This window comes from Amia ocellicauda, chromosome 1 (genome assembly GCF_036373705.1).
Source record: "Amia ocellicauda isolate fAmiCal2 chromosome 1, fAmiCal2.hap1, whole genome shotgun sequence".
Lineage (NCBI taxonomy): Eukaryota > Metazoa > Chordata > Actinopteri > Amiiformes > Amiidae > Amia > Amia ocellicauda.
This window is the reverse complement of record NC_089850.1, coordinates 24709268-24724232: the sequence shown is the minus strand read 5'-3', so window position 1 is coordinate 24724232 and position 14965 is coordinate 24709268. Positions and strand designations below refer to the sequence as shown.

Here is a 14965-nt window from a genome sequence, read left to right as displayed (position 1 = left end):
ACCTGCTACCAGACAATGGCTTTGCTTTAGAGCACAGACTACGCACCCCTTTAGTTCAGTAGTTCAATACCCTTAAGACAGTGGTTCTCCATCATGGTTCTTGGGACCACATGCCCTGCTGTTTTTTTGTTCTAACTGAGCTCTTAATTACTTCAATACTAGTAGGGTACGTGAACCCTAATTTAACTAATTATTTGCCTAACCTGAGATCTTAAATTATTTTAAACAGTTGTAGAGTTCATGTTAAATATGAAATTGTAGTTGGAACTTGCAATCTTGAAATCTACATAATTGTAAAATGAAGCAATTTAGTTAAATTGAGGGTTCAATTAGAGCTTGGTGGAACAAAAACCACCAGGGCATGGGGTCCCCAGGACCAGGACAGAGAACCAGTACCTTAAGATCAAGAAGAATTAAATACAATATGTTCATGTATGTAACTAAAACATATGTCTACATATGTGTTAAGATAGTAATTGGAGTTGAATGTCTATACCTTGTAAACCTGATGCAGAACGAAGTGCAATACCAAAGATTTCTGATTTCTGTCGCCAGATTATTAAATTTATTGTGTGATCAGCCAGGCGTTGAGGTGCACAGCTTTTATATTAAGTGTGATGACTTCTAGAAGTTAAGTTTATCCCAAAAACAATTGTTTTAGTCATCAAACCAACACAGCCTCACATTTCCTGATTTTGCAAAATCAGGAGTGAGATGCTTCTTGGGATTCTTCCTCATTGTCCCAATTACATTCTACAAAAGGGGAAGGAATTGTAAATGTAAGCCTCAGATTTTCTATGTATGTATTTTTTGTTGGAATATTTTGCAGTCACACAGTATTGCTTTTAGCTTTCAACAAATAGGGACAAATCTTTATGAATATGGTGTGGTCAGGTGTGTTGGATACTAGCAAATCTTGGAAAACTGCTTTAAAGATTGCTTTACTGGAGAGGTGTGGTGTTTCTGGTATTTCTGTAATCTGTGCTATACTTTCTCCTGTTCTAAGAATGGACTGATTATAATTAAGATTTTAGATTTAATAATTAAATCTTAAATCTTAATTACACATATCAAATTCAACTGTTAAAGTTAGTCATAATAAGTATATTAAAAATACTTCCGTTTTGTAGTAGGTTAATTTGGTTTGACAAGCATAGAACAACAGCATGGATTATACATGGAATATGTAAATGTAAATTATTTTAGGATGCTTCCAGTGGGCACAAAAAAGTTTCTTGTACAGGGCATCAATAGTGTGTTTTATGTAATCATTCCATGCCGCATTCAGCTTGGTCAAGTTTTTTTTATTCTTAGTTTGTTTTTTGCTTTTTTAATTCTGGACCATTTCCGCGTTGGACGTCTTGAACTCTAGCCAGGATTTTGGTTATAAAGTGGTCGGGGGGAATGGGTGTTAATCCTGTTTGATAGCTGATATTTTAATAGTTTACTATCCAGTTTTATTTTTTAGACTATAAAAAATGACAATTTGTTAGTAAGTGAATAATGAGATTTTTGTGTTTGTTTTTGTATTGTAGTGTTTATAAATGTTTTAATAACATTTGGAGCAGACTATATCTGTTTAAGGTTAACTTTATAATTAAATAAAAAATCAGGAGACATGATATACTTCTAAGGCAGATGAGATGTTGAAGTGCTTAACCTTCAGCTTTATAGATGGTGCTTATTAAGTTATTGTTCAGTTACTTCAGAGCTAATGTGTTTGTTGAAAACAATTTGAGTAAAGACCCTGGTCTCCTTTCTCACACAGACATACATACTGAGAGTGACATTTTATATTGGGTATAGCCGTTGAAGCTAATCGTGCTTTACCAAAGTGTGATTTCTTTCAAATCTCCAAATTGTTTTACACTGCGTCCTTGTGTGACACAGAATGAATAAGTGATTGTTTTAAAATTATGAGGTGTAAACTCTAAGTAAATGCTGCCAATGACCATGATTACCAAGGGGTGGAGCTCAACTAACAGTAAGGTGTGTCTTTTTGTGGCTTGCCATTCAACAATGTGCCCAACTGCTTGAATCTCCATTGGTCCTCCATCTAACACCTTAGCTGTGTTTGAATTGTGGGGTTGCAATTGCTATGTGAAATGATGAAAGATGGTCTGACACTACACAATTGTTTTTGACAATGTTGATAGTCTTCTCTATTAGGGTGAGGATTGTGGTGGTAAGTTGTGCTGATTAAGTCCATGATTCAAGAAACTGGGGAGGATAAAAGTAATCATATGTTGCAGTTGCAAGCATGTAGTGTTTGGAAACGTGACATCTTATGAACTGATGATCTGTAGGTTTGCACATGTTGCATTACCCTGAGAATTCTTATGGCATTGTACTTTGTATGAATTTCTTGGCTGCCAATTGTAAAATGTGAAATTGCACATTATTAATTTAAATGCCATGTGAATTTTGATAACCCTATGTTAAATCAATACTTTACTTAGGCCTAGTTGTTTTTCTAGGAATGCCAGTAGGCATGTATGACATGCATTGGATAGCAAGTTTGAAGCACATAGGGTTAATCAAAGTTTTACGGTTTCCAGAACAGATCTATTAGCAAACCTTTAACTCCAAAGATACTGCATCTTTAAAATGTTTTTTTTTGTTTCTTTTCTTTCTACCAAGTAATATATTTTAAATTTCTAGCAAATTCGTTTGAGTATCTTGGTATATATATTGATGGTTTCAAATGTACACACATACACACACCTACACTCACACAGAATGTTGTGTGTATGTAACTGTGTGTGTGTATGTGTGTGTGTGTGTGTGTATATATATATATATATATATATATACACACACATGCATATATACACAATGTTACTTTCATTCTATTGCATATTGATAGTAGTATGTATCAGGATCCAGTACATACGCTACCTGAAATAAGATTAAGACTACAAATTATTATATATAAATTGTATCCCTGTGTATGATAGTAACACACAATCATTATCCATATGTTTTTAAACATCTGCAAATAATTACAACTTGCATGCAATTGTTTCAAGTGATTTGAAATTGCACGCAATTCAAGATAAAGGAATGCATGAACAAATTGAAATGCTAACCAAAACAAAAGGATGACAAATGATTAACACATTATTTTTTGCTTTGTTTATATAACTGATTCACACTTTGCATTCACCAATATTTTTTTCTGCTGTCTCTGATTTGCTTGCCAGGAGGAGCTACTATTCTTACTCATATTACCTGTAAGTAAACAAGAAAAAAAAGAGAAACAGATGCACTTTTTTAAAAAAGTACTCTACAGTGTTTTAAAGATGCAGTATCCTTTTTTCAAGTCAATACACAGACCAGTCAAAATAATTGCAGTGTACCAAACTAATTAAACAGTCCAACCACTTTTCAGAATAATATAACAACTAGTGGTGTTAATATTTGAAAAAAGAATGCTGCACTTTTTAATTGATCTATGTTGGGTGTGTGTGTGTGTATTGATGAAAATGAATCATGTGTTTGTTCAGTCATCTGATTATATATATATATATATATATATAAGTATGTGGGTGAATTAAAGTGTAAAACCTAATTAGATGCTAAATAATCATTCCAAGCAAAATCATAGTTTATATTTATCTATGATTGATTAGCATGAAAGTTCCGAAGTTTATTGAATTCCTTTTAGTATTCTGGTGATTTCATAATTATTTATCTGGGGAATATCCTAAATTTCTGACACCTTTGCATGTTCTTGAGTTTTACTTATTCCTACCAAACTGTCTTCATTCTAATGCCATCAACAAAGTAATTGAGATTCTACATTTCCAAATTAACAAAGCACTTATACATTTTAGAGTTCAATAAAATACCATATTTTTCATTGTTGTTAAATTAATATTTCCCAGAGAAAAGGCATTGAATAAAAAATATTCTCCATTATCATGCAATCTAAATGGTGTCTACAAAAAATCTAGTAGTGCTAAATTTCTGCTCAAACCTTTATTTTGCCTATTACATTTATTCATACCAGATTGCTACCAATTATACCAATTGATTTAGATGCCAGATGTGCTCAAACAGTTATTAGGCATGCGTTTGGGATTCTGGTCTTGTTGGAAGAGATTATTCTATTCTATTCTATTTTTGCATTTGATGCCGACACCTTTACTCCACATTCTTCCACTCTCTCCTCCACTATACTATTTGTTTCCTTTTAGGTTTATGACCATATCTGGCATTACATTTTTGGTTTTAAAAAGCATTGAAGGTAAAAATTACCATAATTCTAATTTTATAAACAGTACATACATAATAACAATATGTTTTTCAACTTGGGGCCGGATTAAATGAAAACTTTGACCCACCCGCTAATAGCAAACTTCAAACCTGTACATCATAGCTGTTACATTTATGATTAGAAGAAAGTGTCATCTTACTAAATATAAAGCTGCAACTGAGTACAGTTCTGTAGTTTTCAATTAGCGGGTGGGTCAAAGTTTTGATTTAATTCCGGCCTTGGTTTCAAGTAGGTTGTATATCATATGTAGTGGGCTTGCTACCTAATTGGGCGGGTCGGCACTGGGTACAAAATGCAAGTGTGAGAGGAGCTTCTGATCTCATTGATGGTCTTACTGTCTGAATACAATAAACTTCCTTAAATCTGAAAACCTATTTCTTCTCTATCATCCCTAACTTTTGTAGACTTATTATACGTCTTAATTGCGATAACCTCCTTATAATGACTCAATTTACAGTAGTATTTTTGTTTTAATTCATAGCATGAATTAAAACAATTTCACTTCATCTCCTGCTGAAAACCCATTTGTCTGCTTTTTTACGATGAGAACAACATTTTGATTTCTTTCTGCTAATTTATTTCACCTGTTGTGGTTACATCTTTTTCACATCACATCCTAGTGTTTATAAATGACATACAATTACAAATACATTCTTAAAAAGCACTGTAAAGTTTTACTAAATGGTTATAGATCAAATATTTATGTTGCAGTATTAAATAGCACTGGAATAACAAGGTCTTCAAGTGGAAAACAAATAAAAGTAGGATAGGTGTTGGTAATCACTGAGAGCTGTAGAATGTTTATTCCAACAGTTACATTTAATTTGCAAAAGGTCTGAATCTAGAGCTTGAAACTATGAGAATAAAACATACTTTTGTAGTATTGGAAAAAATAATTTAGATGTTTAGCAGAATTTTTGGATAACATTTTCAAGTTAATGTTTCTGATTATACATTATTAAGCTATGTTTGTATAGCCCCCCCGCCCCCTAAATTAGCTGGAAACTATTGATTTAATAATAGTCCACCATGGAGAGTGAAGTGCTTTGAAAATGTTAACTTAAGTTGTCAAATGAGACCTAGAATTATATTTTTAATAACAGCACAATGTGTTACTTTGAAATCTTAGTCCTGATTTTGATTTAGATCTATAACCTTTTTTGGCTGTAGGTATTTTTTTTCCCTCACAGTTCAGTTTCAACTGAGTGTATGGGAATGGCTATATTGTTACAGGAAATGGAGCCTTGTGGTTTTGAAGTTAGGATTGAGAAAACAAGAGATCTTACCTTTGAAGTATGTCAGTATATGTACACACAGTTGTAGCTGAAAATGTTCACACTTCACTTTAATGTTATTCAGTGATTCATCTTGAACATAATGTTCATAGAACTATACTGATATGATCAAAAACACTGATTCAGCCTACACAAACTTGTTTTTATATATATATATACATACATACATACATACATACACTCACCTAAAGGATTATTAGGAACACCTGTTCAATTTCTCATTAATGCAATTATCTAACCAACCAATCACATGGCAGTTGCTTCAATGCATTTAGGGGTGTGGTTCTGGTCAAGACAATCTCCTGAACTCCAAACTGAATGTCTGAATGGGAAAGAAAGGTGATTTAAGCAATTTTGAGCGTGGCATGGTTGTTGGTGCCAGACGGGCCGGTCTGAGTATTTCACAATCTGCTCAGTTACTGGGATTTTCACGCACAACCATTTCTAGGGTTTACAAAGAATGGTGTGAAAAGGGAAAAACATCCAGTATGCGGCAGTCCTGTGGGCGAAAATGCCTTGTTGATGCTAGAGGTCAGAGGAGAATGGGCCGACTGATTCAAGCTGATAGAAGAGCAACTTTGACTGAAATAACCACTCGTTACAACCGAGGTATGCAGCAAAGCATTTGTGAAGCCACAACACGTACAACCTTGAGGCGGATGGGCTACAACAGCAGAAGACCTCACCGGGTACCACTCATCTCCACTACAAATAGGAAAAAGAGGCTACAATTTGCACAAGCTCACCAAAATTGGACAGTTGAAGACTGGAAAAATGTTGCCTGGTCTGATGAGTCTCGATTTCTGTTGAGACATTCAGATGGTAGAGTCAGAATTTGGCGTAAACAGAATGAGAACATGGATCCATCATGCCTTGTTACCACTGTGCAGGCTGGTGGTGGTGGTGTAATGGTGTGGGGGATGTTTTCTTGGCACACTTTAGGCCCCTTAGTGCCAATTGGGCATCGTTTAAATGCCACGGCCTACCTGAGCATTGTTTCTGACCATGTCCATCCCTTTATGACCACCATGTACCCATCCTCTGATGGCTACTTCCAGCAGGATAATGCACCATGTCACAAAGGTCGAATCATTTCAAATTGGTTTCTTGAACATGACAATGAGTTCACTGTACTAAACTGGCCCCCACAGTCACCAGATCTCAACCCAATAGAGCATCTTTGGGATGTGGTGGAACGGGAGCTTCGTGCCCTGGATGTGCATTCCACAAATCTCCATCAACTGCAAGATGCTATCCTATCAATATGGGCCACCATTTCTAAAGAATGCTTTCAGCACCTTGTTGAATCAATGCCACGTAGAATTAAGGCAGTTCTGAAGGCGAAAGGGGGTCAAACACAGTATTAGTATGGTGTTCCTAATAATCCTTTAGGTGAGTGTACATACAGTGGATTGCATAAGTATTCACCCCCCCACAACTTTCACATTTTGTTATGTTACAATCTGGAATGAAAACCTGTTTAATTGGGATTCTTTCCCTTTGATTAACACCACATACACATAACATTTATTGTGAAAATAACGTTAATTATACATAAAACTGAAATGTGTTAGTTGCATAAGTATTCACCCCCCTCAGTCAATACTTGGTAGAACCACCTTTGGCAGCAAAATTAGAGCTGCGAGTCTTTTGGGGTAAGTGTCTACCAGCTTTGGTTCCTGTAATTTTTGCCCATTCTTCTCGTAAACAGCCTGCTCTGGGCAGAGCATGTTCTTTCATTTTTTTTATTTATTTTTTATATATAGCCCAACCCTAACTGGTGCTTTTCCAGAACTTTCTCTCCGACTTGTTTTAAAAACTCATTGGTCTTTATGGTGTGGTAGTTCAGGTATGCTCTTGCTTTCCAGAAACAGGTGCATTTAATCAAATATCATGTGACACTTTAATTGTGCACAGGTGGACTCTATTCCACTAATTGTGACTTTTGAAGGCAATTGGCTGCACCACAGCTTATTTAAGTGTCATAGCAAAGGGGTTGAAATGTTATGCAATCAAGACTTCACCGTTGTTGTTTTTTTTTCCAACATCAACATTGTTATACTTTGTGTAGATCAGTGACACAAAATCCAAATTAAATATATGTTAGTCCCAGATTGTATATATAAATATATATACATATTGTGACAGTGTGCGGTGTCGCAGCATGGAAGCGAGATGATTCAAGGAAGTCTTGACAAAGGCTGTAAAACAGAAGAAAAACCTACTAACACTGTGATTGTAACTACTGCCGAGCCACTACTCAGTTTCCCAGATACAAAACAACAGACAAGACTGTAAGTCAACAGACAGTCTCAAAGTCGATATAGCGAAGCGGGGGTCAGACATAGGAATCATAGTAATCAGCTGGTCCAGGTCAGGTTTCCTTATCGGGGTCTTACACAGGCAGTCTAAAACCAGTTAGTATGCTTCTGGCATTGTCTCTTTGATAGCATGCCAAACACCTTCCTTTCTTTTCCCCTCAGGTACTCTGCACCTTCTGAAGGAAAGTGGGGTCCTTTTATAGTCTGCCGGTGTTTGTATCCGGCAGCTGTCCATGACATCCGCCCTGCAGTCTGTCATGGTTGTGCAGTAGCTGCGTTCAGTGTCTGGTTGCATGCCCCACGTCTGTTAATGTGTATTTCCTTGCGGCAACTCGTAAAGGGGAATGCAACGGGTCCTTAGATATCTAACGTTCTGCACAGCTTCCTGCACAATGTCACAAAATGTATACATAAATATAATGTGGGTGTGTGTATATCTATCTATCTCTATCTCTCTCTCTCTCTCTCTCTCTCTCTCTCTCTCTATATATATATATATATATATATATATATATATATATATATATATATATATATATATATATATATATATATATATATAATCTTACTAAAGTAAATTTTGTGAATTATAGGAAACTTGCCAAGAAGAGAAAGGATGCCATTGGAAATACACGTCAGGAGATGACTCATATGGTCAATGCCATGGATAGGAGTTATGCTGACCAGAGCACACTTCATGCAGAGGATCCCTTGTCTGTTACCTTCATGGACTCCCACAACTTCAGCAATAGGTGTAAGTACCAGGATAGTCCAGGGCATACAATGTTCGATACCACTGTGCTTTTTTATAAGCATACTATAAAATGACTCTTACTTTACAGAGGAAAATGACTAAGAGAGAGATGCATCTTTAGAGAAATATGCCCTGTAATAAAAGTTTAACAACTTGGAAACCGTTCCTTTCATCAAATAAAATGCAGATGCAGATGGTATTCAAAATTACACTCATTATTATTTTTGTCTTGTGTTTTACAGTAATCTTTATTACTTTCAGTAATCTAATGCTGTTGTGGGAGGATAATTAATGATGTGGTGACATTTATACTTTTGAAAAAAGTTAATTTGCTCATATTCTTAATAAGTTCAAGAATCAGTTTTTTCACCATAATCGTGAACGTTAGAAGTGTTGAATTCCATTTAAGTTTTGTGAACTGAATTTCGTTGTGTACACTTCATTGGAAATCAGCTATGCTATTTCTAAAGTTCTGTTATTAGTATGCCTGGTTTATGAAACTTTCGAAGCAAGCACTTCTCAGCACAGAAGCACACCCACACAAAGCATCTAATACAATCACAGTTGACAAATGGCACAGATTCCAAACCATAAATACAATAATGTATGAACCGTAGATTCCTTTACTTAATTCTGCTTCTTTATTGATATACAAGCCATTCTTCATTCATTTCATAATCATATATTACAGCAATGGAAGCCAATTAGATCATTGAGATTTATATAAATCAGGGTAACAGTAAATACTGTGTATATTAAAACCGCTTATACTGCCGGTATTGTTTACAGTGTGTGTGTGTGTATGTATGTGTGTGTGTATATATATATATATATATATATATATATATATATAAAAAGCTTTGGAGAAAATTTAGAGGCCACTTCAAAATTATCAGTTTCTCTGGTTTCACTATTTATAGGTATGTGTTTGGGTAAAATGATCATTTTTGTTTTATTCTATAAACTACTAACAACATTTCTCCCAAATTCCTAATAAAAATATGAATGGGAATGACTGCCATACATGTAGAGATTTACAGTGGTCTATTATTTTTTTCCAGAGCTGTATATATATTTTGTCCTTTTTACTGTGAAACTGGCATTTTGTGTCTTTAGAAATCTTCAGTGCAGGTGATATGTTTAAAATTGGCTATTTTATTTTTTAACCCTGATATACAATAATCTTGTGCTTGTCTGTTCTTCATGAATAAGCAGTATGTGGTTTATTCAAAACGCAAAAGCTAAACCGCTTTCTTCATGAGCTTTATTTTCCCACAGTGCCCAATGATCCACTTGTGCCGACTGCTGTGTTAGGTGAGGACCCAGTCCTGTGTCATCACCCCCTGCATGGCTTGTTTGTTTGCATGTATTGAGGTTCTTTCCATACAATTTCATTGTCTCTGTGATGGAGAGAAGTGGGTGGGAGGTTCTGTTCTGCATAATGGTGAATATAGATATATTTTCCATTTGAGTGAGACGTTTAGTTAACTGTATTAAAAAAAGAAAAACAGGAATTGTTCCCAAATGTTCCATATTAGTCTGCTTCTGATTTCTATTGCCACAACAATGAGAAATCCCATTTAACTGGAACTCTGCCAGTGGCAGCACTGTTAAGACATGGCACAGCACATAGACTACTAGAGGTTTTCTTCCTATTGAGTTGAAATCTTTTTACAGCCTCTGGCTGTGAATGAACATTAAATAGCCCTAATGAAAAACATTGACTTTTTACACTAAAGACAAGGTTTGCCTTGGTTTATATAAAATTCCTCCAGGAAATATTTTGTGAAATATTCAATAAGGGGAAAAAACAGCTACCAGTTTTAGTAATTTCTGTAATTTTCTTAAATGTGTGCATTTAAGTAAATAAAATACTACTATGCAAAATGTAAATATATACATATACACTACTGTGCAAAAGTTTTAGGCATGTGTGAAAAAAATGCTGTAAACTAAGAGTGCTTAAAATACACATTAATAGATTGTCAATTAACTAAATGCAAAGTGAGTGAACAGAAAAAAAATCTACATCAAATCCATATTTGCTGTGACCACCCTTTGCCTTCAAAACAGCATCAATTCTTCTAGGTACACTTGCACACAGTTTTTGAAGGAACTCGGCAGGTAGGTTGGCCCAAACATCTTGGAGAACTAACCACAGTTTTTCTGTGGATTTAGGCAGCCTCAGTTGCTTCTCTCTCCATGTAATCCCAGACAGACTCGATGATGTTGAGATCAGGGCTCTGTGGGGGCCATACCATCACTTCCAGGACTCCTTGTTCATTTTTACGCTGAATATAGTTCTTAATGACTTTCACTGTATGTTTGGGGTCGTTGTCATGTTGCAGAATAATTTTGGGGCCAATCAGATGCCTCCCTGATGGTATTGCATGAGTCAAATTTTGACTCATCAGTCCAGAGCACCTTCTGCCATTTTTCTGCACCCCAGTTCCTGTGTTTTCATGCATAGTTGAGTCGCTTGGCCTTGTTGCCACCTCGGAGGTATGGCTTTTTGGCCGCAATTCTTCCATGAAGGCCAGTTCTGACTAGACTGCTCCGGACAGTAGATGGGTGTACCAGGGTCCCACTGTTTTCTGCCAATTCTGAGGTGATGGCACTGCTGGACATCTTCCAATTGCGAAGGGAAGTAAACATGATGCGTCTTTCATCTGCTGCAGTAAGTTCCCCTGTCCAACCACTGCATCTACGGTCATCAACGTTGCCCATTTTGTTGTGCTTCTTCAAAAGAGCTTGGACAGCACATCTGGAAACCCCCGTCTGCCTTGAAATGTCTGCCTGGGAGAGACCTTGTTGATGCAGTAGAACTACCTTGTGTCTTGTTGCTGTGCTCAGTCTTGCTATGGTGTCTGACTTTTGACAGTAAACTGTCTTCAGCAACCTCACCTTGTTAGCTGAGTTGGGCTGTTCCTCCCCCAGTTTTATTCCTCCTACACAGCTGTTTCTGTTTCAGTTAATTATTGTGTTTCAACCTACATATTGAATTGATGATCATTAGCACCTGTGTGGTGTAATTGTTTAATCATACACCTGACTATATGCCTACAAAATCCCTGACTTTGTGCAATCGTACCTAGACTAATTTTTGACGGCAAAGGGTGGTCACACCAAATATGGATTTGATGTAGATTTTTCTTCCGTTCAATCACTTTGCATTTAGTTAATTGATAAATATAATCTATTATCATGACTATTTTGAAAGCATTATTACTTTACAGCATTTTTTCACACATGCCTAAATCTTTTGCACAGTACTGAATTTACAACTTACTATAAAATTAAAATGTAATGACAGATAAGCTTAGTCTATTTTATAGTTAAAATGTGTTTGCCAGTAAATGTATGTGAAATGTGGAAAAACAGGAATATAAACTAAATATTTGACTTCTGACCATTCAGACTTTTCAATAGAAGGGTAAATATGAATTAAGTAGTAGTTTTAGGCATATGATAGAACAAGTTAATGATGCTCATTGATACTTAAATTAATATTCTCTCTGGGTTTTCTCCCTGTAGAACAGAAGGAAATAATTTTATGAGCATTAGTAAATGAGACTTGAAAGGGTAATGGAATTGTGTTTTCAAACAACCAGTCTTGTCATTGCAAAAAACAAACAAACACTTATTATATTCAATAGTATATATAAAATCTTATGTCTGTGCAGCATTGATCTTTATTAGGGTAGATTTCACAATGATTGAGTTAATGAACCTCAAGGGAAAGGCCCCCCAATGCTAATGTTTTTAGCTATCATAGAGTGCAATGGACAAATACTAGAAAAACATTAAAAGCACATGTATGTCTGTAACTCTGAACTGTAGTTATTCATTGACTGTTACATCTATTTTGTGTTTCACATTAAACATGCATTCATTTCCCCCTTTAAATCATGAGTTTTACATGTTTTACTCATATTGAAAAAGTAGACTGCTTTAATTTAAACTTGTCTGGCAGTTTAGTGTAACAAATAATCAATTTCATAACCATCTTGTTACTGCAGATACATGAATGTTTTAAATGTTGAATTTAGCCTAAAAATGTTTTTCTTTTTTTGCTGCCTCAATCATAAAGTGCCAATAACTGGTAAGTCTGTCTTCTAGATATTAAGGACTTAAAAAATATTAATTAGAACTAAGCTGAAGTAAGCCTGTAATAATACATCTTGGACAGGTTTGTGTTGGGGCAGTACATTTACTTTAATTCTATAATTTAAGTTTTTATTGATGATTTCGCACCTGCTATGTTCTGCACTGTTTGGTCGTACTCTTCACCTGGGTTCACAGGTCAGCTGTCTGCAGTAAATGTGAGGTTGATTATCAGGGTTGTTATTATGATGGACTCCAGAAATTTACAAAAAGTCTCTGTTTCCAAACACATACTGATCTGCTATGCAAGTGTAATATTTTCATTGCTTACAATTCAGTGGAGCAGAAAGAACACAAAGTGCATTGCTCAGCAGGTTATGCAATTACCTCTGGGCCACAGGGTCAGGAGGTTTAAATCCTGGAAGCGAATAACTGCACTTTGAGTCCTCTCCACCTTGCATCTCCGAGGCATCTTGATAAGTGGAATTGTACATTATAAGGTGAAATTTTTCAGATAAAACATTGAAGTTCCCATAGGGTGCTTGTCTGATTTGCATTTCGATTTCCTCAAGGTGAATCACTTATCTGCTGCAGTCTATCAAATGGATCTGTTCAGAGAAAGCCATAACCGCTTGGAGAGATCCCCTGTGTCTTTAGATGATACACAGCTTCAAGGCAATACAAAATAGAGAATTATAGGTTTCTAGTATTGAGGTATAAATGACAATATTATCACTGTCATGCAAATGGGTCATTAACCCCCCACCTCCTTTTGTCTTTCTTCCATAAGTGGATATGGGGGGAAGAGGAGTGAAAATGTTACGTTTGCTGAGTAGTGCCATTTTCCCATCATTTACTTTGCTGATAACACAATAAGTATAACACTATACAGGCACATTAGTCATCCAGCACACAATTGTGTTATCAGTACCACATTTTTGTAAACCCCATCTTTAAAAAAAAAAAAATACTTGTGACTAAGTGAAATTAAATATAAAATGTTAGTCCATGATGGAGTGTCATGTGCAAATGATTTAATTATTGTGTGTTGGTCTTCTACATATGGCCTTTCTCAGGAAATGAGAACAGACTTAAAATAACTGGTGGGAGTGGGCAAGAAAATAAAATGTTGATCAGATTGCAGAATTCTGTGCTGAATGACATGTCAATTATTCTGCTTCAACTGTGTTTTTATTTTGACACTGTTCATTCACTCACGTAGTGCAGGTGCTTTTCATTAGGTTATTAACTATATAGGGAACATGCCCCTCTGGAAGCACTGCCCTTACATTTGACCACTTTATTGAATGAAATTAGTGTTCCTGTGGTGAATTATGAATACCTTTTCCTTTTTTAAAAACTTTTTGATGTTTTCCTTTAACAGTTTATTATGATCTTAATGATTGTACTGTTTCAGCATTTGAACACAACTGCCAGACAGTCTGATGGTTGAACACTCACTCAAGTATGTACCAGTGTTGTCTGTGGCCTGTGTTTTAAAATGTGCTCTTCAATGTTGTAGATGAAAACCACCCGGCAGCAGCAGAGTCCAGCAGATTGTTGGATGTGCCCCGCTATCACTGTGAAGGGACAGAGTCGCCCTACCAGACTGGACAGCTGCATCCTGCCATCCGAGTGGCTGATCTGCTGCAGCACATTAATTTGATGAAGACTTCTGATAGCTATGGATTCAAAGAGGAATATGAGGTTAGCTTCTACAAAAGCAATCCTATCTTCAGAAACCTTGTTTGTAAACATGTAAAAATGTTCATAGATAAGAAGCTATATGCACGCACGCACGCACGTTCATAGACTTTTTTCCATTTTTGAATACACTTATGCAGTGACTTTTGAATCACCCTTTTTTTTAAAATGCCTTAGCTATACTGTTAGATTTAAAAAATGTTTCATAAGATTACATTTGTGAACACTTTTTCCCTTTGTTCCTCTTAATACATCAATAGTATAAAGAGTGAGAATGATCTGAAGCACAAGAGTTTGAAAAGCCCTGCACCGTACTCACACAGTGCACAGGGTGCACTGAACAACGATCCTCTGCTTCTGCAGATGTACCACATTCTAGTATATTTAAATGCATTTCAATCTTGGTGAGGTGAAACCTGTAAATTATTGTGTTTCCTGTAATCTGCATGCATGTCTTTCTTCTCAACTGGATTGCCGACCACAGCTCATGATATTATAAACGGCTGCA

The 14965-nt window shown here is 35.8% G+C and overlaps 1 protein-coding gene across 7 annotated transcripts in view; it reads left to right on the top strand.

Moving 5' to 3' along the window:
- Positions 1-14965, top strand: part of ptprk (protein tyrosine phosphatase receptor type K) — a 252383-nt gene that overhangs the window by 220882 nt on the left and 16536 nt on the right. For 2 of the 7 annotated variants that reach the window (XM_066699287.1, XM_066699295.1), the window contains exons 15-18: positions 3204-3233; positions 8489-8649; positions 9928-9963; positions 14276-14460. In XM_066699287.1, coding sequence (XP_066555384.1) covers positions 3204-3233; positions 8489-8649; positions 9928-9963; positions 14276-14460 — 412 coding nt within the window. The remainder of the gene's footprint in view (positions 1-3203; positions 3234-8488; positions 8650-9927; positions 9964-14275; positions 14461-14965) is intronic. The other 5 variants (XM_066699321.1, XM_066699312.1, XM_066699337.1 and 2 more) reach the window with 3 other exon arrangements.